The 27,483-nt window shown below is 43.5% G+C and overlaps 1 protein-coding gene across 1 annotated transcript; it reads right to left on the reverse strand.

Moving 5' to 3' along the window:
- Positions 1–34: 34 nt before the first annotated feature.
- sub1b (SUB1 regulator of transcription b) lies at positions 35–27,483 on the reverse strand (the record flags this gene model as incomplete). The annotated part of the gene is made up of 4 exons (XM_080531602.1): positions 27,412–27,483; positions 12,354–12,476; positions 2,567–2,675; positions 35–126 (listed from the first exon to the last, which is right to left on the reverse strand). Exons 1-4 carry the CDS (start codon positions 27,478–27,480, stop codon positions 35–37), a joined length of 393 nt encoding a protein of 130 aa, XP_080387728.1. The 5' UTR covers positions 27,481–27,483.

A 27,483-nucleotide genomic window follows, 5' to 3' on the forward strand; every position in this document is an offset into this window, starting at 1 on the left:
TAGTAAATAACTCCTTTTAAAAAACGTGTTTTGTTCATGTGAGAGTGCTCAGTCTCTTTACTGCATCGTCCACCTCTGGGATCTGATCCTTCAACTGGTTCCATTGTTCTGGGTTTAAGGAAATACCTTCAAGTAATATGAAAAAGACACACTTTAATAAATGGTATGACACAGTGAATACAGTCTGAATGGTCAAGATGAAACGTCAGTAGAACATGAGACTAATAAAGAGATCTAATTTTGATCATCCTAATGACGATGTTACTTTTGGATGAGTCATCTGTAATTCTAATCCATCTACAGTGGCTGCAGGAAGTATTCCGCCCCCTGCACTTTTTCCACATTTTGCTGTGTTATAGACAGGGGTGCACATAACTGGTGCGCCAGTGCGCATGCGTCGCCAAAATGCATGCTGCGCTGCAGATCAGCCGCATGAAGGCGCTCTTGCGCACCAACAGCTGGAACCGCTGGGAGAGGAAGTTATTTCCTCAAAATCCAACTGCTGACTGCTGACTGCTGCATCACTGCAAGCCCCACTAAGTAACTATTTGCCGTCCCCTCAGCCGAAGGCCCGACGAGTAATCAAAAAAACAGTCGACCGACGACGACCACCGGGGACTCCCCTCACGAAAACATTCGGAAAGTATTGTAACTCGTACTTTCATTCCGCGTATCGCGTATCGCACGGTTATCACGCCGCCACGTGAAAATTCTGTCCCGAACGACTCGTCGCTAAAAGGAAAAACAACACCAAGGGACACGTTTCTTTTCTCTGAAGCTTTCAAACGTTCAGACGTTTGTTTTACAGCTTCATTATCGCACCTCGACCCCTGATCCAGGGAATATTGTCGGGAATTCTATTAGAAAAGAAAAAGACTTTGCTGCACAATCAAAATAATGAGCTACTAAAACATCCTCTACGATGGTTGAAATTGAGGACAGTGATGATGATGATTAAGCTTAGCATAAATAAATGCTTAGGCTGTAACTTTTTGTTGAAAAGTTGATTTCAGTGTTTACAGAACAGAGCAGTGCTTAAAGAGTAGTCAGTTTATTTCAGTGTGTTTAAAGAACAGACATTCAGTTAGTGCTTAAAGAGATGTCAGTTGATTTCATTGTGTTTAAAGGAGTCTGACAGACTTTCATGCTTAAAGAGCAGTCATTTGATTTTGCATTTGTTTCTTTTGATTTGCACACAATCATTTGTTCGTTCATCTTTATTTATGAATAAATGTCGTTTTGCTAATATAAGTTATCCATGTATCCCTTTTTTATCCATCCTGTGGGACGGGTCGTGACTCGCGAGCTCTGGGAGCACCAAGCAGCATCCCTAGGTGCTCCTCTGAGCACTGGCCCCAAAAAGTTATGTGCACCCCTGGTTATAGACTCAATTTAAAACGGATTAAATACATTTTTGCCATCAATCCACACACAATACCCCATAATGACGAAGCGAAAATACATTTTTAGACATTTCTACAAATGTATTACAATTGAAATATAAAAATACCTCATCTACAGATGTATTCACACTGAATTGAGTCCATCTTCATGCAAGGACAATAATTCATGTGATTTTGGAATGAATATCTTTGTTTTTATAGGGTCTGATTGGCATAGGAATCAATTACACACTGTGTGGATCAGGTTGTTTTTACAAACTGAGCAAATGGAGAAGAACAAAACTGCTCAGGAATGCTTCCCTGAGGCCTAGGGAGACTTACAACAATCTATAAAGTAAATGAATGGTGGGGAAAACCCACAGTTGATGGTTAGAGACTAAGTGGCCAAAAATAATCCCTTAATGGAAAAGAATCTATCGCATCCATAATTGGGTTTGCAACAATGAATTCAATTGATACAACAAAAAAAGTGTCTGGAAATGTGTTCATTTGGTTTTACTAAAAAGCATTACATTTAGTGCAAATTCAGAACATACATTGCAGTTTCCGCAACATCCCTCATGTGAAGAATAGAATCATGTTTCACCAGCAGGAACTGGGGAGTTTGTCAGGATTAAGAGAATTATGAAATTTACTGAGCTGGTAGTGACATCCTAATCCACTCAGTGTGTAATTGAGTCCTATGCAAACCAGACACTATATTTAAAATAAATAAATAACATGAACTATTATTACCCTTGTACTCAGATGGACTCAATTCAACTTGAGTGACTTGTGACATTTCACATTTTTTCATTTTATTTTATTTTAAGAGTGCATAGCAAAGGGTCTGAATACTTATGTACATGAAGTAGTTCTGTATTTCAATTTTAATACATTTGCAAACATTTCTAAAAACATGTTTTTCGATTTGTCCTTATTGGGTCTTGAGTGTGGATTGATGGACAATTCTTTTTTATAGCCATTTTAAATTAAGTGCATCACAGAACAACATTTGAAAAATGTGAAAGGGGTCTGAATACTTTACGAAGCCACTGTATGTAAAAAGTGCCATGCACAATTATTGGTGAAGCATTTTTTTTTTTTTTACAAACAATGAATAAAACAATAGGATGAATTAGTCTGGAGTGGCTTTCAAGTGCGTGTTGTTTCGGGGTGATTACCTTTCTTGCCAGGCTTCATCTCGCCATCAGCGTTCATATAGTATTCTCGGATGTCAATCGACACCATGCCTTTAAATTCCCTAACGCTGATATACTTCATTTTACCAATCTGAAAAAAGAAATACATTTTCTGTCATTATATCAATGTTTTGATCAAAGATATAGACATTCACTGATTCTACTTCTAAAATGCTTTTTATTTGAACACTGAACACAGCAAAGACCTAGGTTCTAGGCCCTGGACAATCTAGACAATTTGATGGCAGCTACTAGATTGTAATCAAGTGCAATACTGAAACACAACTGTGAACATTTCAAACCTGCAAACTGCGACACTTTAAATGAATGTGCAATAACACTATGTGCAATATGACAACCCTCGGGTACATAAGGTTCAGAGATAGGAAATGTTAGAATAGGTATAGCATAGCATAGAGTACAGCACAGTGTTTTATTTGTATAGTATAGTATAGTGGATAGTGTACATAGCCTTTATTTATGTAAACCAGCTCTTTTCCCTTCTTGTTTTTAGTTTTTTTCCTAGCACCAGGGGAGCCCCCCCTCCCAAATTTCGTTGTATGGTACCTGTACTATATCAATGACAAAAAAAAACATTCATTCATTCATTCATTCATTTGTGGTTGTTCTTACAGAGCATGAAGTGAGACGCGTGCTGAAGGCGGTGGACCCCAGAAAAGCCTCAGGGCCGGATGGCGTCCTGGGACGGGTGCTGAGGGACTGCGCCGACCAGCTGGCCGGGGTTTTCACCAACATCTTCAACCAGTCCCTGTCCCAGGCCACCATCCCACCCTGCCTGAAAACCTCAACAATCATCCCAGTCCCGAAGAAAAGCACGGTGAGCTGCCTAAACGACTACCGCCCGGTGGCACTCACACCAATCATCATGAAGTGCTTCGAGAAACTAGTCCGGGCCCACATAGTCACACGCCTCCCGCCCAACCTGGATCCATACCAGTTCGCCTACAGAGCCCACAGGTCCACAGAGGACGCCATCGCGACGACTCTCCACTCCACTCTATCCCACCTGGAGAGGGGGAACAGCTACGAGAGACTGCTCTTTGTGGACTTCAGCTCTGCCTTCAACACCATCCTTCCAGACAGGCTAGTGACCAAACTACTAGACCTGGGACTACTAGACCACACTCCATCTGTGCAAACTACTAGACCTGGGACTACTAGACCACACTCCATCTGTGCATGGATCAAGGACTTCCTGTCTGACCGCCCCCAGAGGGTGTGGGTGGGCTCCCACACCTCCACAGCCCTCAGACTCAGCACTGGGTCCCCCCAGGGCTGCGTGCTAAGCCCCATCCTCTACAACCTCTACACAAGGGGTCCCCAAACTACGGCCCGCGGGCCGAACACGGCCCACCCCCACACTTGGACCGGCCCTTTGAACAATGTCGCCCCCACACACTCTCAACAATGCCAGAAACATATTTTGAAAATTAAACTTTAAATATATGTTTTAATCATATCATATCTGTATTTGATATTAAAGGTTGGCTTTCAAATAAAAATGTCCCTTAGTTATAAACTATTTTCATTAATAACATTATTAGTTAGTTTCACCCGCCCACAGAATGCGGTACATTCAACGTAACGTTCCATAGTGAACGAGCACGGATCTGTAGCAGGTGCACGCGAGCTAGAACGAACATTCAGAGAGATGAAAAATGGCCAAACGGTTGGTAAAGACAAAAGTTGATTCAGAATGCAGGGTTTTCAACCAACAGTGCACAAGTGATTATTATTGTTAAATGCGAAGAAGTTTGTCAATAAATGTATGAATGTGGTCGCGGAGGAGGTGTGTCCCGCGGTGAGTCTGTCCGCAAGTAGGCACCAGATGAATTGAAACAATGGGGGATTAGATAATGTAGATGCCCAGCTGCAGGAGAAAACGAAATAATTTTACCGATATGTTCATGATCTGTGTCAAGCAGGGTTTTTCCTGCATAGAGAATTATGAGGCGGTCGCCTCCGTCATATTTCTAGCCGCCTCCAGCTCTCGACAAAACTCTGACAGTCGTATTTTCTACAAGCATTGAACTCAGTGGATTTCTGTCATTTCTAATAGGGCTGGGTTAAAAAAATCGATTTCCCGATTCTGAATCGATCTTCATTGAATGAGCGATTATCGATTCATAAATCCCGAGATCGATCTTTCATGCATTTTCCTGCTTGCAGCTTCAACCCGCAACGAGATCTCGTGGCCAGATCTCACGCTACAAGAATTTATCATATCTCACGCAACGAGAGGTCTCACTGTAAAATCTAAAAACATGGCGATGGCAGGGACACTCAAGTCACCACCAGGCTTAAAGGCAGATGTCTGGGTGCATTTTGCATGTACAAATTATGACGATAGAGATGAGCAGGACAAAAGCAAAGCCATATGCAAGCTGTGCGCAGTGGAGGTTACATTTTGTGGAAACACCACAAATCTACGGAACCACTTATTGAGGCATCACCCTGACGTGAAACATGGAAAAGCGGATCTGAAACAAGCCTCGCTGATAAAGACGTTTGGTTGCAAATTACAATCAAATTCTCCGCGTGCCCAACAAATTACCGAGGCTGTAGCAAATTGTATTTGCAAGGATATACGCCCGTACAGCGTTGTCGAAAATGCTGGCTTTCGAAGCCTCGTCAGTGTACTAGAACCACGCTACGTGTTACCGACACGCAAACAGTTGAGTGAAGTGATAGTCCCAGACATGTCCACGCAGGTGACACGTGACATCGCAACTTCACTCCAGCCAGCAGAGAGAGTTGCCATAACGTGTGACAGCTGGACATCCAGAGCAATGGACTCGTACCTGACAATCACTTGCCACTTTATCAGCGAGGCTTGTTTCGGATCCGCTTTTCCATGTTTCACGTCAGGGTGATGCCTCAATAAGTGGTTCCGTAGATTTGTGATGTTTCCACGAACTTATTGTTACTGTATACTACAGTATTTTAATAATCATTGATTTTCCAATTATGTTTATTCCTGAATAAAATCTTCCAATCTCCAAAAGTGAGAAAGCAGTAATGAAGGGCTTTAGTTTCATGGACATTATGGTTTACAATGTGTTTTTTTGTTCCCCAAAATACCCTCATCTATTGCACTATTTTCGTTTGAGTTTTGCAAATTTTTATTTTGTATATAACATATATATATTATGCAAATAAGCTATTTGAGACAGTCCTGAGGGATATGTGATGTCATGTTTACCGATAGGCTATGTTTGTAGCCCCTTTATTTACATTGGCTGCAGTAAAGCACGTTAACAAGCACTTTTTGTAGTGTCTGATTTAGCAAAATGTTGGTCAATGATGTTCATTTATGTTCCAATAAGAAGTACATTCATGTAACTGCTCTGGAGTTAATTCTTAATGTAAACATTGATATGTTTAACAATGCTACATGTTATAGGGTTCCTTGAACCATTTATAGCATTAGTTCTGAAAATCTCTTCATATTCAAGGAAAATTGATATTGTAACTAAATCGAATCGGAATCGAATCGAATCGAATCGTGAATCGAATCGAAAGCTGTGAATCGGAATCAAATCGTTTTGGGAAATCAGTGGCGATACCCAGCCCTAATTTCTAACTGCAATTGCGGCACTGCGCCGACGTGGTGGCGGGGGCGCTGTTTCACAAATAAGTTAGCTTTCGTGTTTGCTAGCGAAATAGCTGATAGTTGATGTTGACTGCTCAAGGAGAATACATATTTGAAAGTACAGAATGCCTGAGAGCCTTATATTGCATTATATTACATTACATTTTGAATGGTCATCTGGTGCCTGAATATTGTGTTTTCCTTTACATAAATAATGACATTTCCACCATAAATTGATGGAGAAAGGGCACAAATTGCATCTAAATTCACCAGAATGCAAGAAATTAAGTGTTTGATGCTCGTTTAAGGACCCCCAGACAGCCCTGCTTCATGGGTCCCCCCGTGTATGATGAGGGTCCTCCCTCAAGTATCAGACTGTAAAACTGATTATATTTCATTGACATATCACTATAGGTATAAATTCCATCCAAATTCAACTGTTTAGACTTTGTTTGCATCCACCAGTGCTCTCCTGCGCGCAATTGCTTTGCGCAACCGCCTCCATTCCACTCCGTTCCATATTATTTTATGTTAGAGACCGACCCAGGCCCCCCATCACAGAAAGGAAAAATGATGTGGCCCTCACAGAAAAAAGTTTGGGGACCCCTGCTCTACACCATCGTTTCTCAACGGGGGCGGCACCGCCCCCCAGGGGGCGTTCAGACAACATCGGGGGGCGCTGGAGCAAATATTTGTAAAAGGGGGGCGTTGAGGTGTTCTTGGGGGGCGTTAACGCATAACGTTTTTTTCTCATGAAAAACAGCTGTCAGCAGTGTTATTACGGGCACATTCGTAAATGCACAAACGGTCAGTTCGCTCGGACAAACCGTATTTTCAGTCAGAGCACCCATCTCGAGCGCTCCCAGAGCGCAGTGCTCTGAACTTGGCCGGGCTCTGACGTAAGCCTGTCGTGCCAAATACTCCCTCCCCGCGTATACACACTACCCTCGGCGCTTATGCGTTCGCTTCGTTCGCTTCCTTTCAATACAGCTTATTTAATTTAGTTAAAAGTAGTGCTAATACCATACCACCATACCAGAACATCACAGCAGGAACAACTAAAGCAACAAAAAGCGATCGTAATAAACCAGTCCTGAAAGTTCTCTGTCGCTTACCAATAATCGAACCTAGAGAAATCAGCTACGAATGTCCCCTCCCCTCGCAGGTTCATCACAGTATATTACATAAATGTATTACTGTTAAGTGTTGTTGTGGATGTTATCCCTAGTGCCATTCTGAGGTTAGCATTGCGATGTGTTCGTCTTAACTTTTACAAACTAAAATATACGATCGCTTTTTTTGTGATATGTTGCTCCTCTTGTGATGTCCTGGAAACGAACGCATCAGCTGTCAGCGTCTTTTGTATTGATCTGGGGCCTCATTTATAGAAAGTACTCAGATCAATTTTGATCTTACCCGTGTCGTACGTAGAAAACCACGTCAACGTAGTGATTTATACAATTTCAACTTGAGTCAATTTGACCGTGGAAACGATCATAGCTCTACGTCGAGTATTGACCTTGCTTACGCACATTACCTACTAGTTATGCAGAGTTATTACAGGCATGTGAGCCGCACTGCCTAGTGTAATTCATGCAAGTGGCTCGTAATAAAATTAACGATGTTGTTATCAGCCGAGAAAATGAGTTTAATTCAAGATTTAAAAGGAACTGATGTTTATGATTGTATTTCAGTCTTTCTTTATATCCCTCCGGAGCTGTCTCTCCCCTTCAACATGCCTAGTGCGTTCCACAACGGACCTTGCCCGGCCACGCGCTAAATTATACTGGATTTTCTCCGGTGTCTGGGAGTTCGCAAAGGGAGTTCGCAGCCATATAAGAATAAGACCACCTGATAAGAATAAGACCATTATATTATTACAGTATAAGCAGCACTCGAGTTGAGGGGGGATGCCATCCCCCCAGAAATAAAAACAGTCAAAATCGTCCCCCTCTTTCCTCTTTCCTCTTTCCATGTCATTTTATCAATGAACGTGGTATTACTGCTATTTCAAGGTGCGAGGGGGCACGCACACATGCAATGACATTTTTACCAAGTTACTGACACTGAAGTCACTGACGCTGAGGGGATGCTAAAATTGTCCTCATATGATCAAATCCACCACCTCCCCATATTTTCTTTTACAACTTGAGTACTGAGTATAAGCGCCTGGTTAGTTGTCATGATCAAACGTTACAAATGCAACTTACCGAGAAGCCACCCTTCTCTGCCCTCTCCCGCTTTCAGACGAACGCCTACCCTATATAGGCGTGTTTGTATTCTCTGATGTTGTCTGAGTTTGTTTAACACTCAGAAACTGCATTTTTATTCACATTCACATGGCTTTTCTGCTCTCTGGTAAACTAATGATAATGATATTCCAACTGCCCAGTTAAATCCAATCTATTATTTGGCATTCAGTGACATGCTTTTTAAATGATATAACACAGAATATTAGTCAACATTAATATTCAGGGAAGAAAATAAGCCTACTTTTTTTGATGGGGGGCGGTAAGAGGCCTGGATAATGGACAGGGGGGCGCTGGTCCAAAAAAGGTTGAGAACCACTGCTCTACACCTACGACTTCACCCCCGTCCACCCCAGCAACTCCATCATAAAGTTTGCAGACGACACCACCGTGGTGGGCTTCATCTCGGGGGGGGACGAGGCGGCGTACAGGGAGGGGTGGAGCAGCTGGGCAAGCTGTGCAAGGCTAACAACCTGCTGCTGAACCAGTCAAAGACCCAGGAAATCATCGTGGACTTCAGGAGGAAAAAATCTGAGGTCCAGCCCCTGCTCGTCGATGGAGGGAGTGTGGAGAGAGTCTCAACCCTCAGATTCCTGGGGGTGCACATACAGGATGACCTGTCCTGGAAGACCAACACAGCACATCAAGAAGGCACAACAGCGGCTCTACTTCCTGAGAGTCCTCAGGAAATACCACCTCAAACAGGAGCTGCTTGTGACCTTCTACCGCTGCACAGTGGAGAGCATCCTCACCTACTGCATCTGCGTGTGGTTCTCCAGCTGCACAGCCGCAGAGAGGAAAGCGCTACAGAGAGTCGTGAGATCGGCCCAGAAGATCACCGGCGCCCCCCTCCCCTCTCTGGAAGAGCTGTACAACACACGCTGCCTCAGGAAGGCCTCCAAGATCTCCAGAGACCCATCCCACCCTGGGAACGAACACTTTGTTCGGCTGCCCTCGGGCAGGCGGTTCAGGACCATGTCCGCAAGGACAAATAGACTGAAGCTCAGCTTCTAGTAGTGTTGTTCCGATACCATTTTTTGATCCCGATACCGATACCGATACCTGACCGTGCAGTACTTGCCGATACCGAGTACCGATCCGATACCACGGCGTTTGAAAAAACAAAACAAAAAAACATGTTTTTTGAGCCGCATACTCACCTCGATGTAAAATTATTGCTAACACTTAGTCTGGCACTGCTCAAAACCTTTGTAAAACAGGAAAAAATACCAACAGAGAGTGAATACTATAGAACTTTTTTTTATTGTCTACCTGGTATGGTGACAAGAAAATCAACCCCTTATAAAACCTGAAATGTGGCTCTCACAGATGCCAATCAGTGCAATATCCATTTAAGATATAAAACAGTCGTAGTAGTAGTGCAACAGCAAGTGAACATTTACAAACAAAATAACTTTAGTACTTAAAAAAAAAAAAAAAAAAAATCGGAATTTGTTTTTTGTTAGTACTCGCCGATACCGATACCAGCATTTTTGTGCGTATCGGTGGCCATGCCGATACTAGTATCGGTATCGGAACAACACTAGCTTCTACCCCAGGGCCATTCAGGCCCTGAACACAGCAAAGACCTAGGTTCTGGGCCCTGGACAGTCTGGACGGATTGATGGCAGCTGCTGGATTGAAATCAGGTGTAGTGCTGAGGCACAAATGTGTAAATTTCAAGCCTGCAAACTGCGACACTTTAAATGAATGTGCAATAACACTATGTGCAATATGACAACCCTAGGGTACATAAGGTTGCAGAGAATAGGAAATGTTAGAATAGGTATAGCATAACATAGAGTACAGCACAGTGTTTTATTTGTATAGTATAGTATAGTGGATAGTGTACATAGCCTTTATTTATGTAAACCAGCTCCTTTCCCTTCTTGTATTTTTGTTTTTTTTCTTTCCTAGCACCAGGGGAGCCCCCCCTCCCAAATTTCGTTGTTTGGTACCTGTTACCCCCCGGTTGACACGTGTTGTTGGTGTGCAAGATGGCGATGTGAGGATCGCGTTATTGACATGTTCTACACCTAGCGAGTGAATTTCAGACTTGGGTGTAATGTATTTCGGTCCCAGATGGGGGCAGTAGTTCGATAAAAGCCTGGAGAAGGAAGTGGCTTGCTGTGGGTTGTAGTAATGGCGAAACGGATCAGGGTATGTGCCAAACGCGGCGCGGAGCATTGCGGCGCGGAGCATCGCGGAGCAGCGCGGCCATCGCGTGACTCTTCAAACAGTTCAGAGTCGGATGATACAGAAAAAGTGCAGAAAAAAAAAAAAAAAAAGTTCTGCAGAAAAAGCTCGTTTTCTCTGTTTATTGGTCAAAATCAGGTGTTTTTGCTGAAACCACCCTATGTTCTACGGCCGATTTCTAAACACTCAAAGAGGCTAGAAACAAACTTTCTTTTTCTGATGAAAGAAGAGAGTCTAAAGTTTTGGTAGATATGTTCAATGTTTATGTAGTCCGAAAAGTCAATATTTGGTGGGTCTTCAAAGTTCAGCGAAAATGCCCCAAAAGTCTGGCAGTGTGGAGCTCTCCGCTCTGAACATGGCTGGCAGTCAAAGAGTTAAGAAGCTTCCTAACGAAACATAGAGAATGGAATAAAGTCTTGGAGCCCACTGAAATCGAAGAGTTCTTGATAAAGCTGCAAAAAGGAAACTAGAATAAGAAAATTATAGGTGACCTTTACCAGGGGTTTCTATCCATGGATCTGAATAATACACTACAGAGGAAAGAGAGATGGGAAACTGAAATGAACACTGACATATCACAGGAGGACCTATGGGAGGAAATATGCACTGAAGCACATTTAGTGACCAATTCAAATACATGGAGGGAATTCAAATGGAAAGTGGTTATGAGATTCTTTAGAACCCCAGAAATAGTGGCTAAAATGGGCCCAACACACTCAAATAAATGTTGGAGAAATTGCAGTACGCAAATTGGCAACCACACCCACATATTCTGGTCATGCCCCAAATTAAGAACATTTTGGGAAGAGGTGTTTGAGGCCCTTGAAGCAGTATTCCACCAAACATTTACCAAAGATCCAAGGATGGCACTACTGGGAGTTATACCAGAAGGCATTGATGGAAGGGCAAGAATATATCTCTTACAAATATTACTAACGGCAGCAATTAAATGCATTACAATTAAGTGGTTAAAACCAGACCCCCCTACATACAATATGTGGACAGAGAAAGTATGGGAAATCTACCAGATGGAACAAATAACATACACTCTGAGACTCCAGAAGCATCTATTTATTAAAAGATGGAGGCCGGTTATGTCCATATTAATACAGTGAACCCTTCCACACATCTCGACTCGTATATTTCTGTATTCTAGACTCACTTCATATCACTACGCATATACACACACACACACACACACACACATACATACACACACAACCCCCACCTGACCCAACCCCCCCCCGACCCTACCCTTTTTCTTTCTTTCTTTTCAAAATCTTTAATTTTATTCCGTCATTGACATCTCAAAGTTTTTGTTGATCGCTCTTTTTTGCTTTGTGTGTCATGCTTTGAACCACATCCATGGACCATATGTGTACAGCTAAAAGAATGGAAAGAATTGTAGACAAAACATGACATGATTGTACAAGTTGTTGAAACTGAAATAAAAACTACGTTCCCAAAAAAATGACTGACGACTCGAAGTACTGACTACATACAGTACATCACACAGCGAGCAAATTCCCCTTTTGAAATTAAAAACTCAAATCAAAAGAAGCTGTAAATCCTTCATGTACGGTACCTGATGCCGGCATACCTCCAGGGTTATTGACTTGAGGAGGCTGTCGGTCAGACAGCTCCGTTGCTAGCTAGCTGGCTTAGCGGATGTGACATCATTAGCTTGTTCCATGTCTCTGAGAGGACTCACCTGGAACATGTTGTTGCCATGGTTGCCGTCGCCCTTCGAAGCGTCAGCTGGCCGGGAGCTTTCGCCGCTCTTCTGTTTCTTGGCGGGCTTCTCCGGCGCACTTGGTCTTTGTTTTCTCTTAGCCTGAAAATAGAGGGGGGCAGTGTTCACGTAAGGAGGCCAAGGCCTAGCTGTTTCTCAACAGTCACTCCCCAAGATTCAACTGTGCATACTCTGGCTTGTAGCCGCCCCCTCTGTCCCCCCCTCCCCCCGGACCTGGTTTAGATCTCGGGCAGGATTGTCTTAAGAAAGTGCTTTAGTTAACTAGCCAACATAGTTGGTGGCTAGCTTAATCCAAGTTCTAGCTATATGGAGCTTACACAATCAAATTGAATATGCTTTTTAGAAAGTGCTTAAAGAGTGACCGTAACCTGTCGGATGGCTATTTGAGGAGGCCATTTGACAGTTGTCTCCTTGACAGTAGCCATGACACAAACCTCAGAAAATAAACAAACTGGAGATCATACTACAGGGTGGAATGTTTCTACCTAGTACTGGGCAGAATGTTAATACAAAGTACTGGGCGGGATGTTGCTTTCCATGTCACGTTTGTCGATAGTCTACAGTAGAGAGATAGTTACAGATAAGCCTACTGCAAACCCTATTGTTGTTATTGTTGTTTTTACTGACTGTACTGTTGTACTTTTTATGTATCTATCTATTCTTGTTCTCTCCATGAAATGTAGTGTCTGAGTACTGAGAAACGCACTATACAAAATAAATGCATTAGAATTATTACATGGAGTGGAGAAGAGGAGAAGGCTGCTGTTTGTCCCATGGCTCGGTCCTCGTTAAAACAACCTGATATTTAAACCATTCCCACTATTCATCTACGCAATTCATGAGCTGCTGTAATAGACTGGCAAAATCAAGTTTATCTGATAAGGCAATTATTTTAATTTTCACGTAGGCCTATGGCCTTCACTTCAGCAGGTGAAAAGTACCGGAGAATCTTCAGGAACAGCAGTGATTCTACATGTGACTTGACAGGAAAATGAGCAACAACGTTGCGGCTGAGGTTGAATGTATAACGTTATGCTTAGCATCGCTCACAGGCTACAGCCCCTTGTGTGCAACACTGTGAAACAGTGACTGCGTTTACATGCACACCGTAATCCTGTATATGCTCAATAATCGGCTTATTGGAATATTCTGATTAAGGTGTTTACATGCACTGTAGCAACTGGCGTATTCCGTTTACATGTTAATTGGCATAATCCAATTCGGCGGGAGGGACAATAGTTGTTACTATAGTAACGTTAGTGTTGGTAGCTTGGTTGTACTCGTTGAGCTGGCGTTAACCCACAGCTAATAATAATGCTATAATGCTTGTTTCCAACATAGTCCTCCGTTATTGTGTTCTCCTACTTGCGCTTTTGAACCACAATTTAACTCCAACACACCTGCTGATCCACTTTATCCTCAATATTGGAAGACAAGAGCGAGAAGAAATGGCGAACAGGTGTATCGTCTTCCAGCTTATGCCGTTCACGCTAGCCAGAGCCCCCCGGAGACTGGATGAAGGTACGAAGCCAGGACTGGTGGGAACGTGTCGTCCTAAAGGAGTTCACGGATGCAGACTGGAGAGAGAACTTCAGGATGTCCAGAGCCTCTTTTAACAGACTGTGCGTGTTGATGGAACCGGTCATGTCTCATTCTGTTAATACAGTACGTGCCCCAGTACCTCTTCCCATGCGTGTGGCCATTGTAGTGTACAAACTAGGAAAGCCTGCTTGCTAACCGTAGCAAAAGTGCTAACATGCCCAGACTGCAGCATTGCAAAGCACTAAATTAAGCCTGAGATCATCAATGCTGACTGGACGTCTGAACAACATGACACTTTTGGCTTTTGAAAGAGAACTAACAGACACTTTGGATTACAATAACATTATCGATTTATTCAACTCCGCCAACTCCTTGTGTAGATCCGATATGTTAGGGAAATATGATTTTCTTTTTTTACTCTTTTTCCCGCCGTGGAATGGTTATTTAAAGAGTTCAGCTCTTTTTGAATGAACATTTGATGCATTGATGAATTGGCAAGAGACCCCGTTTTTGACAACAGTGAACGTTCAACAGCACAATGCAAGCTGCTGCCTGATACTATTTGACTGTTACAGAAATCTATCATACTCTGTGTAAAGGCCAGAAGACACCAAGCGATTTGCCGCAAGCCATGTTTTCATGTCAAAGTTTACATATTGTAAAGTGAGCGAGTGAGTTCTGAATTGTTTAATCTGTGAGCGAGGGAGTGTGTGAATTGTGAACACGACCCGAGCATGCGCAGACGTAAGGGTGTTTACATGTCACAATAATCCGATTCGGACAGGCGTACACCAGGGGTCTTAACAGACCCGTCACCAGGGCCCAGTCTTAGGGTGGGCCAATGAACTGCATGGGGGGGCACAATTATTATTAACTATTTTATATAATCCGATATGCTATGGTATTCGTCATGCAACACTGACATGCATAGTAGGTTGCAGAGGCTAAATTGGACACGTAGCCTACCGATGAAGACTAGACCTAAAATTATCAGAATGCAGCAAATAACATAACAATAAACACAGGCGAAGCTGGTTTATTACAAGGCCTTGTTTTGATTGATTGAAAACTTTATTAGAAGATTTGCAGAAGTAGGTACATTGAAAGTACATATTACATACAAGGTCAACTAACAGGATAAAAACCCAAGAAAGCCACTGGCTTATTTCAATTGGGGTCCTTGATTCTCAATTCATCGTTACATGTAAGACAGACAAAAAAGCTAGTACTATCTACAAGATAATACAGACAAATAACTATTACTATCTACAAGATAAACACACATCCATATATTGTCGACCCGAGTAGGCCTAAGCTAAAATTATTTGAATGCAAGTTACTTTATAGCGTGGAGAGGCCAAGTTGTGCATTACAATGCGCACAGGTCAATAATTGGCACCAACCCGGCACACTTACAAGAACAAGAATTAAATAAATGCCAGGGATAGCCTACGTAACAAAAATTAGGAGACTGGCACGCAATCAGTGCACTTCCAAAAGGGATACAGTATGACCGACCGATCGTGTGATCATCACATTAAAACCACCCATCTACAGCAAATAGGATCAGCCAGATCCTCATCATTGAACACGTTATACACAAAGCACATTAAATATAGCATAACCGTGCAAACAGCTCATCTCTCCAGTTGAAAAAGCTGTCGAGAATACAACTAGCAAAACATCACCACGGCGTGTGCTCACACGGACACACACACACACACACACACACACACACACACACACACACACACACACACACACACCCGGCTCAGAAAAGAAGGAGGCGGCGTTTTTCAGTGCTGAATCTCCTCATCAGTAAGTCCTTCCACTCATCCTTGAACTTGTGGGTGAGGTCCTTTTCGAAGGCAAGCTGAATCAGTTGAGCCTTGCGCTTGTGCAACATGCTGCGCCGATGCTCAGAGAAAACATTTTTAAGTGTTGAAAAAGAGTTTTCACAAGTCGCGGTAGACGCTCCCAAAGTTAGGGCGAGTGTATAAGCTTGGATGACAGTTGGCATGGCCTGGAGTGCTGAGTGGAATGTATACTGAGAATATTGGCTATTGTCCATTGTCCATCTTTGGGGGGAAACGAGGTGTCCTCCATCTTCTTTACCAGGAACCCACCACGAGCCACAGCATATTCAGATTCAACCACTTCAGTTCGAGCTAATCTTAGGAGAGGAGTGACCTTCGATGGATCCATGAAATCCTCGGCCTCTGGGTTTAAAGCAGCCAGCGCACCAATGAGCTTGCAGCTGCGCTCTCCAAAACGCGCATCCATCTCTCCTTGCACAGCATCAATAACACTGTAAAACACTCCCAGGAACTCTGTCTTTTCGCCAGTGTCCCTCTGTGACTGTCCAACCGTTCCTTCAACTACAAATGCACCAAAGCTCTTGTTAATTGTGCGTCTTCTCTTAGTTGGACAGCTGGGACCAGCCTCGTCAGTGGCTGAGGCTGGAGGAGAGCAGAGGTCCCAGAGCGCAGTAAACTCATCCTCTGTGCGCAGTGATTTTATGCATTCAGATGCACTGTTCACAAGAGTAACCGCAGTGAACAGGTCCATGTTCTCGCTTTGTAGCAGTCTGTTTGGTGGCTCGAAAAGTAACAAAACTTTCATCGGGGGGCTAGCAAGGCTAGTAGTAGCCCTAGCCCTAACAGTTGGGCTAGTGACTTACCTCACTAGTGGTAGCCGTCGGGGTGCTAGTGTCAGGCTGCCCACAGTCGCTAATGCTGGTGCTACGTATGTCCATCGGGGTTGGGTGCAGCTGCACCTTTCGAGGATTTACCGGTAATCCACTTTCTTATATCCATCTTTATTCAAAAAGCTTTATCCATCAAAAAGCGCAGATTTCACTCAACTGCTCAGTGCTCGCCTCACACAACTGAAATGGCGGGAGCAGCAGCGTGCGTAACGTGCAACTTTCAACTTTCAACTTTCAAATGATTGGTTGTCACTAGAATCCCGTCCAACAAAATGAAAAACACACTATTGTTTCTCAATTTTAATGTCTTCATTTAACATAAAATATGATTAATATTATTATTATTTATTTTTATTTATTTTTATATCTGGCTGCCAGTTGGGGGGGGCACCAGCACGTCTGTGGGGGGGCCTGGCCCCCTGAGGCCCGCCCATAGTGACGGGCCTGGGTCTTAATCGGATTATTGCCGAATCGTTTTATGTAAATGTTACGCGTTTACATGACACTTGCCCAATCGGATTATTGTGTGCATGGTATGTAAACGCAGTCAATAATCCGATTGGGCAAGTGTCATGTAAACGCGTACCGAATCCGAATCCATTATATGAACTTTGAAAACTTATTTGTGTTTTATTGAGTAAAATGAGTATTTCACCCCCTAGCACAGCGGTTCCCAAACTGTGGGTCGCGACCCCCTAGTGGGGCGCGGGGGTACTGCAGGGGGGGCGCAGAAATAATGGGAGGGGAAAAAATGCACACACAAGAGCTGTAAACAAACACTGCTTGCTTAAGGTTACCATCAGGGGTGTTGTGGGCGTTGGATGATAAAAATGAGAACCTGAATGGAGCGCAGGCCATAAACTGTAACAAAGAGGCAGCGAGGGGGCTCCATTCACGTCATTGACGCGCGCTCCATTCACGTCATTGACGCGCGCACTCCCTCCTCCAGCTATCTAGCAGCAACAACAACAATGGATAAGTTTATGAAAGAGCCAGAAGCTAAACGAAAAGCGAAGGAGCCCATGACAAACGTCCCAAAGCCAAAGTCAAGAAAGTATGACGATTCATACCTCTCCCTGGGCTTCACGTCTAATGTGGTCGGTGCGGAGGAACGACCACTGTGTGTCCTCTGTCTCAAAACTTTAGCGGCAGAAAGCATGAAGCCTAGCAAGTTGAAACGTCACTTGGAGACCACACACCCGACTGATGTGAAGAAGCCCCTCGATTTCTTCAAGAGAAAACTCCAAGAATACCGTGGTCAGCAGAGCCGTTTCGTTAAAACAGCATCTGTTACGTCTAATGCTCAACTTGCCTCCTACAAAGTGGCATATCGTATCGCCCAGTCTAAAAAACCACACACCATCGCTGAGGAGTTAATACTCCCTGCTGCAATAGATATGGTTTCACATATGATAGACGAGGCAACAGCCCAAAAACTCAAAGCTATCCCCCTGTCAAACAACACTATTGCGAGACGCATCAATGACATCTCAGAAGACATGAAAGAGCAGCTTGTTGAGAAAATAAAAGACCAACGCTTTGCGCTCCAGGTAGACGAGGCCACAGATAGTAACAAGGACTGTCTGTTAATAGCGTATGTCAGATACATTGATGCGGAGGGTTTGAGCGAGGATTTGCTATTTTGCAACTATGTCCCAAACAGAGCAACAGCTGATGAACTGTTCAAAATCATAGACAAATACCTGAGTGAAGCCGATCTGAAATGGGAGGACTGTGTGGGGATATGCACCGACGGTGCCCAGGCCATGGCAGGAAAACGGGGAGGGCTCCAGACGCTCATCAAGCGCGTTGCACCGAAAGCAGTGTGGACTCACTGCATAATACACAGGGAGGCACTCGCGTCAAAGCAGCTGAGTCCAGAGTTGAATGACGTTTTGTCTCATGTTATCACCACCGTCAATTACATAAAAACAAGACCACTGAAAGCTCGCATTTTTTCCGCTTTGTGCGAGGAGATGGGCTCCGAGCACACAGCCGTGCTATTTCACAGCGAGTCGCGTTGGCTCTCTCGCGGAAAGGTGCTGTCCAGGGTGCTATCGCTGAAAGATGAGATCCGAATCTACTTGGAGGAGGAAGGGAACGAACTTGCCAGCAAGTTTAATGATGAAGACTTCCTCATGAAATTGGCCTACCTAAGCGACATGTTTGAGAAGCTCAATGAATTGAATCTACAGTTGCAGGGCAACAACACACACCTTCCACATCTGGCAGACAGGATACAATCTTTCACACGGAAACTGGACATGTGGGGCAGGAGACTTGAACAGGGGGACATCGACTCATTTGGGAATCTGAAGGCATTCATCGAGACCAATGAGCTGCAGAGCACAGTGGTTCCATGTATGAGAGAGCACATCTCAGCCCTGAAACAAAGCTTCCAGAAATACTTCTCTGTGGATGACAGTGCCAAATACGACTGGATTAGAGATCCATTTGTTGCACCACCACCTGCCATGTTCAGCACTGCGGAAGAGGAACAGTACATCGACATGACTTCAGAGTCAACCATGAGGCTGCAGTTCACATCCACGACTTTGGCTGGGTTTTGGATTGGAGTGGAGAAGGACTACCCTCTCATTGGACAGAAAGCTGTGGGAATACTGCTGCCTTTTGCAACATCGTACCTGTGTGAGATAGGCTTTTCTGCTGTTGCTGCTATCAAAAGCAAATACAGGTCGAAGTTGAACATTGAGAATGAACTGAGAGTGGCAGTCTCAAAACAACAACCCCGCTTTGAGAAGATTTGCAAGGCAAAGCAAGCACACACAAGTCATTGATCGTAATTGTGATAGAAATGTGAGGAGTAAGAATAGTGATGCAGTAGAAATTAGTTAATGTTGATATGTTGAATATTTCAGTGGCACAGGATCATTTGCCAAGCACTTATGTTCCTTTTCAAACCATAATAAAATATAAAACTATAGTTGGATATACTGTATGTGTCTTGTTATTATTAGAAGAGAAAATGTAATGTTTTTACAACTTTATACAATTAATTATATCAATCTAGGTGGGAACCGGGTTAGGGGGGGCTCGAAAATATTTCCAATTACCCAAGGGGGGCCTGATTGAAAAAGTTTGGGAACCACTGCCCTAGCAAAACATGACTCAGTACTTGGTGGAGAAACCCTTGTTGGCAAGCACAACGGTCAGATACGTCTTGTAGTTGGTCACCAAGTTTGTGCAGATCCAGGAAGGATTTTGGACCACTCCTCTTTGCAGATCCTCTCCAAATCCTTTGGTTTGGAGGTTGTCGCTTGGCAACTCGAAGCTTCAGCTCCCTCCACAGATTTTCTATGGGATTATGGTCCAGAGACTGACTAGGCCACTCCATGACCTTAATGTGCTTCTTCTTGAGCCACTCCTTTGTTGCCTTAGCCGTATGTTTTGGGTCATTGTCATGCTGGAACACCCATCCATGACCAATTTTCAGTGTCCTGGCTGAGGGAAGGAGGTTCTCACCCATGATTTCACGGTACATGGCCCCATTCATCCTCCCCTCGATGCGGTGAAGTCGTCCTGTCCCCTTAGCAGAGAAACAGCCCCAAAGCATAATGTTTCCATGGTTCCATGGGATGGTGTTCTTGGGGTCAAAGTCAGTATTTTTCATCCTCCAAACACAGTCGAGTTGATGCCAAAGAGATCGATTTTGGTCGCATCTGACCACAGCACTTTCTCCCAAGCCTCCTCTGAATCATCCAGGTGCTCATTGGCAAACTCCAGATGGGCCTTCAGATGTGCCTTCTTGAGCAGGGGGACCTTGTGGGCGCTACAGGATTTCAATCCATTATGGCGTAGTGTGTTACTAATGGTCATCTTGGTGACTGTGGTCCCAGCTGCCTTGAGATCATTAACAAGCTCCTCCCGTGTAGTTCTGGGTTGATCACTCACCTTTCTCATGATCAACGTCACCCACCGAGGTGAGATCTTGCGTGGAGCCCCAGACCGAGGGAGATTGATGGTCAGTTGGTGTTTCTTCCATTTTCAAATAATTGCACCATCAGTATTCTCCTTCTCACCAAGATGCTTGCCAATGGTCTTGTAGCCCATTCCAGTCTTGTGCAGGTCTACAATATTGTCCCTGATGTCCTTAGACAATTCTTTGGTCTTGCCCAGAGGTTGGAATCTGATTGACTGATTGATTGATTCTGTGGACATTTTATACAGGTAACAAATTGAGATTAGGAGTACTTTCTTAAAGTGAGAGGACTAATCTGTTTTTGATTGATTGATTGAAAACTTTATTAGAAGATTTGCAGAAGTAGGTACATGAAAGTACATATTACATACAAGGTCAACTAACAGGATAAAAACCCAAGAAAGCCACTGGCTTATTTCAATTGGGGTCCTTGATTCTCAATTCATCGTTACATGTAAGACAGACAAAAAAGCTAGTACTATCTACAAGATAATACAGACAAATAACTATTACTATCTACAAGATAAACACACATCCATCATGGGAAGAACAATACAACAAAACATAAGGTATGTACAGCGGGTAGGACAGGTGGGGACATACACCACAGGTGGGGGCGGGGGACAAAACACAAAGTATGTACAGTGGGTAGTTCGGGTCTTTTAATCTGATTTTTGATTTAGAGGGTCCAGTTACGGATTGCAGCCTCCTGTAAATGTTTTTTGAGAGTGGTTTTGAAGGTGGGCAGTGTTTTGCACTCCTTTAAGATTATAGGAAGGGCGTTCCACATTTTTACTGCATAGTTTGCAAACGAGTTTAACCCCTTGTTTGTGGTGCAACGCGGTTGAACGTGGTTCGTGGAGCTTCCTCTGGTGTTGTATGTGTGGACGTTGTTCACTTTTTGGAAGTATGTTGACAGGTACTTGGGTGTCTTTGTGGTGTAGCGTATCTTGAAGACCAGGCCCAGTGCAAGCTGCTGCACTCTGTCAACTACTCGTAGCCAATCAAGGCTCAAAAAATGAGCAGCGGTTAGATGTGTCCTAGGGTTGAGGCCTAGCAGAAGCCTAACCTAACCTAACCAGTTTATTTTGGGCTGTCTGGAGTCTTGTTTTATGGGCCTTTGTGGTTCTATAGTACCATGATGTTACGGCATAGTCGAAGTGACATTGAATGAGAGCTCCTGATAGGGTCCTCAGTGTGTTTTTACTGACAAGTGAGGATATCCTGTACAAGAATCTAGTTCTATGGTTAACTTTTTTGATTACTTTTGCTGCCATTTTATCTCCGGAAAGATTTGCCTCTAAGATGGAGCCCAGGTATGTAATATCCTCTTTTCTTGTGATATTAATGTTACCCACTTTTATTTTAAAATTTTCAGCCTTTCTGAGTTTAGATGGGGATCCGTATAGGATGGTTTCAGTTTTACCTAGGTGTATTGATAGTTTATTGTCAGCTAGCCAGATGCAGATTCTACTCAGTTCAGTGCTTAGCGCTTTTTCCACCTGCAATATGTCCCTGTCAGAGACCAGCAGAGCCGAGTCATCCGCGAACAGGAACAAATTGCAATCACATGCTGATGACATGTCATTCACATATATTAGGAACAGTAAAGGTCCCAAAATGCTTCCTTGTGGAACGCCGCAGGTCACTGGGAGGGGGGGGGACAGTGTTCCGTTCACACTAACCACCTGTTCCCTCCCCTCTAAGTAGGATTGCATCCAGCTCACCGATGTTCTATCGAACCCAATTGCTTTCAGTTTATCTAACAATATGTGGTGATCTACTGTGTCGAAGGCCTTCTGGAGGTCCAGCATGACCATGCCGCAGTACTTGCCCGAGTCCACCTCATGGTTGATGTGGTCGTTCAAATAGAGAAGGCATGTGTCAGTGGAATGGGATGTTCTGAATCCTGATTGAAATTCATACATCAGCTTTTTTTCGATAAGGTACCTATCGACCTGTTCATAAACTATTTTTTCCATAAGTTTCGAGATGGAATTAAGAATAGAAACAGGTCGGTAGTTGCCTGGGTCTAATTTGCTTCCTTTTTTATACAGTGGGGTTACCCTTGCTATTTTAAAGTCAAGGGGGACGTGTCCCTGTTTGATGGAGAGGTTTATTATGTGGGTGATGATTGGGGTAATGGAGGCAGCTGAGTCTTTTAGAAATCTGGCTGGAATATTGTCATGGCCCGTGGCCTTTTCTGAGTGTAGAGCGCCTAGCTTTTTAAACACCTCATCGTTTGACACCATGGAGAGTTTAAAATCATCATTGCGTACACCCAGTTTATTGTAGAACTCACGGATGTGCTCTACACCATAACGCCCTGAGTGGGGTGGTAGATTGTTAACTAATTTAGTGGCTATGGTTGTAAAGAAAGTGTTTAAGCACTTAGCCACATCCAGCTTGTCTGTAAGGAGAGAATCACCAGATTTGATGCTGATGTTTGTAGACCTGGTTTTGAGTTTTTGACTGCAACCTAGTTGGCTATTAAGTAGCTTCCAAAGGTCACGTGGTTTGTTTAAGTTTTCTTCGATTTTGTTATCGAGGTATTCTTTCTTAGCAGATTTGGTCATGGTAATTACCTGATTGCATAGTTTGTTGCATTGTTTTTTAATTTTCTCAAAGTGGGTTTTGTGATCTTCGTTTAAGTGTTTCACTAATTTTGATTTGCATTTTTGAACTTCAGAGCATTTTAGGTCTCTGACTTTCATAGCATTTAGAATGTCCGAATTCATCCATGGTTCCGATCGGGTTTTAACCCTGGTGGTGCCTCATGGTCACATAACTGGTCTGTGGGAGCCAGAATTATTGCTGGTTGGTAGGGGGTGAAATACTAATTTTACTCAACAAAACACACATTTTTAAAAAATTCATATAATGTCTATTTTTCTTTTTACAATATTCTGTCTCTTACTGTTAAAATGATCCTACCATTAAAATTATAGACTGTTCATTTCTTTGTAAGGTGGTAAACTCACAAAATCAGCAGGGGGTGAAATACTTATTTTCCCCTCTGTATGTACATAGTCTCCCCAGTCCCCCCCCCCACCTTTATTTGCAATAACTGCCTTATACGGTCTGCATCCCATTGATCCTACCAGATGCTGGGTATCTTCTCTGGTGATGCTCTGCCAGGCCTGTACTGTAAGCATGGTGACGCTCTGCCAGGCCTGTACTCAAGCCATCTTCAGTTATTGTTTGTTTTTACAGGGTTCCTACAAGTTTCAACAAGTCAAATCTAAGAAATGTTTAGACCTTTTATAGACCTCTTTGAATATAATCTTAGACCTATTCGCGACACCATATGATAGCTTTTTGTCGTCCTCGAGGTGATGAAATTCGGGATTTCACTGCCATACCGACAAAAAAGTCTGAAGGATAATTTATATAAAATAAATAAGTCCCATAATTACTCAAAAGTAAATTTATTAACATACAGTTAACTGTAGAAAGTCACTTCAACGTGAAGAGAACAATGTGCACAAAAGCTTATAACAGCTTAATGTTACATACTGTCTACAAAGAGACAAGATACTTAACTATGTAACAGAGCTGAGGAGGAACTACATGGGGGCATTTCTGTGAAAACTGAACCAGTCCCGAACAACAAAATTCACTTAATGTTTCTGAGCTCTGCTCTCTTTGCCTCTATCTCCTTCTCAATTATCTCAAGCTCAGCCAACTTCTCCTTGCTGCCCTTTCGCAGGATGTTTGACTTGGAGATGAGCTCTGCCATCTTTGTGCCAGACTTGGCCTCTGCCTCTTCTCCTTAGATGGAGCTGGTTAACACACTCCTGAAACACAACAATTAATGTTAGGTAATATCCATGTTGTTCATAGCAGAGTTCAGCATTACAAATGAAAACAACAAGGGTTGCAGGATGAACAATGTGTAGGTCTATACTTAATTGCAGCTACAGGAAGGGTGACTGAGAATATTTAAATGGCTGTGATAATTCCAATATTGGCTAACAACAATCATTTCAAATGTACTCAAACACTCATTCCTATGAAGCTGAAATGTAATATACATGTAGCTAGTATGTTCACAGATGAGACAGGTAGGCTAGGTTAACGTTAGCCTACAATAGGCCCACTGATATAAAGTTAGCTGTGATACACTACAGCTAGTGGCATTGTAGAAAAATAGCTACCAAATGGAACTAATCAATAATTGATTTTTGCGCTACTTACTTTGACATTCGCCAGCAAGTCCTGCGCTGTTGCATATCCCATGAACTGGGACCCCAGGTACCTTGACTGGACTTTCCCCTCATCCCAAAAACAAACATGTATATCCAGCTGCTTGGTCTTGGTCGCCTGTTTCAAACTTTCATCAAACATAACAACGAATGGTCCGTTGTTGACTTTCGCGACGAGATCGCTGTTTATGTATTCCGCCAAACCGAACTTTGTGATCTAAGCCGTCTTATCACTACTACATGCAAATGTTTTCGCGATGTGGGAATCGGGGAACATGCGGGCAAAAAGCTTGCCTATGCCTTCGTTGCTGTTATAGGACTGGCGTTGAACTAGTTTCCAGCGCAAGGTCTATTCTTCCAGTAGCGGGAGGCTGAGTAGAGGTACGGGAGACTGGGCAGGAGTAGCTGCCCGCTGGGAGGCTGGAGGCCAAGCAGCAGGCACTGGGTCCCCCGAAGGAGGAAGCATGGAGGACAGTTGTCTGGTTTGTTGCAGACCTCTTATTTGGGTCTCATGTTTCGAGGACTTCGAATGCGATTCCAGAGCCTTTATCCCTAGTGTTCCGAGTTTAATATTTGTTTTGCTTGTTTAATGTGCAACAGGCTTCGTGCTCGTGCTTCGTGCTCATTCCCATCTACAGCTTTCAACCAGGGCTTTTCTCTAACCACAGGTGATTAAATTTACACTTGCCTATTACATAGCGGAATAGAGGAATAGAGGAAACTCAAAACTAAACTAAACGACAGCCAACTCGAAACAAACCCACGTTTCGTTCGTCAATAATTTCTCCCGGGGGCAGCGAATTGGCATTTTTTGGGTTCCAGCTTGATTCATTTCCGTGGAAATAGATGTGGTCGGACTGATTTCCTAATAATAATTTCCTAATAAACTAATCTAATTTTAAAGACAGCAGCACCTAATTTTTTTCACCTAATAACTGAAATGTAGACCTTTTTAGGCCGAACTGCTGGATATTAGACTTTAAGGCTTGCGTGGGAACCCTATATTTAGGCATTTTTGTGATCTTGCAGATGCAATGCATGTTCAATTGGATCAATCTAAAGATCAACTGACCAGTCAAGAACTTTCCACTTATTGGTCCTGAAAAACTCCCTAGTTGCTATGGCAGTATGTTAGGGATCAGATTTACAGTATGATGAAGTGTCATCCAATAAGTTTGAAGACAATTCCTTGTACTTGAGCAGACAATGTTTCTCTACTCTTCAGGATACTGTTGACATGGTAAGCTGTGGCTCTTCCTCTCACCCTCCCCTCACTTTGGTACATGTTCATCTTCGTCTCATCAAGACCTTTTTCCACAACTCTGCAGGCTTTTCTAGATTTTTTCTTTTTTTTTTACTTTATGGTGACCATTTTTCAGTCATCCACTGCAGAGGTCTTCCTTGGCGTAACAGGTCAATTGCTGAGCTCACCTTTCTAATCTTGCATAATGAAAATGTCTAAATAAGTTGCGCTATGAACGTTCGGACGCAATCAATGGCGTTGTATAGTGTACTTCTGATATATCAGTGTTTCCTCTACATGCATTTCATCGTGGCGGTCCGCCACGATGGAATTTCCTCCGCCACCATTCAGATTTCTCAACCCCAAAAAAAAAAAAAGATTTAGGCCGCTTTTCAGACCTTCACAGCGCTAGACACACCCACAAGCGCTGAAACTGGACCAGTCCGTGTGTGTCGCGAGTATTGAACTTGAGGCTGCGTTCGTAAATTCGCTCTGAGAGCCCCGGAGCGCACATTGGGTTCAACGTCATAAAGGGACCAAGTCATTTGATTGGACAAGAGGCATTCCGTGAGTGCTGATCAGATTTCCAGAGCGTATTTACGAACGCGCCCTGGCTGTCACCCGAACACCGCGAGCTAGCGTAGTGTAGTGTAGTATAGGATGCGTAGTGTAGTGTAGTGTAGGATGGAGAGAGAGAGGAGAAGCCTCTCTATGTGTTACCTATGTCCAGTGTACTAGAACCACTCTAACAGGAGTGTTTGTCCGTGAATAACACCGGCTATGCCCGGGGTAGAAACACAAGACTATAGCTGGATAAGGTCTACAGGGTCATTTTAAGCCGCCGACCAGCCCTCTACGACCACGGGAAGTCATGTTAAAAGTGAAGATACTTCTGTTAAACTAAGCTAAGCTAAACATCGCTAATCGCTAACTCCCTCCTGGGCTTAAAGTGACAAGTAATAACGTTGTGAAAAAAACCGTCAGATCAGTGTTTTTGTTTTTATTGACAACGGAATTACATGCTGGAAAAACATGCAGACACAGACAATAAGAGACACACGGGAGAAGTACAGGAAAACATTTAATTTTTTTGGGCCTTCCTCGAGTTTTGGCTGAAATTACGTCGTTGTTTTGAGCGCGCGTGCGCGTTTCATGCGCGTGCACGCGAAAAAATCGCGGGCGCGCGCTGCGCGCGCGCGGTCAGCACTACCCGCCACCATTGTAAAAATTCCTGGAGGAAACACTGTATATGCTAGGATCATAGCCGTTTTCAACCCATGACCAATGTGTTAAGGGAGCTAAAGTGGGTACCAAGCTCTTATTTCTGAGAGGAAGCATCTTTGGAAATGTCATGATGAATGGGTAACAGAGGAGCATACCTTGGTCTCCACCTCACTGTCAGAGTCACGTCCAGAAGTAGTCGACAACACTTCCTTTGATTTAGGCATTCT

The sequence above is a fragment of the Nansenia antarctica genome (genome assembly GCF_963989245.1).
Source record: "Nansenia antarctica genome assembly, chromosome: 5".
Classification (NCBI taxonomy): Eukaryota; Metazoa; Chordata; class Actinopteri; order Argentiniformes; family Microstomatidae; genus Nansenia; species Nansenia antarctica.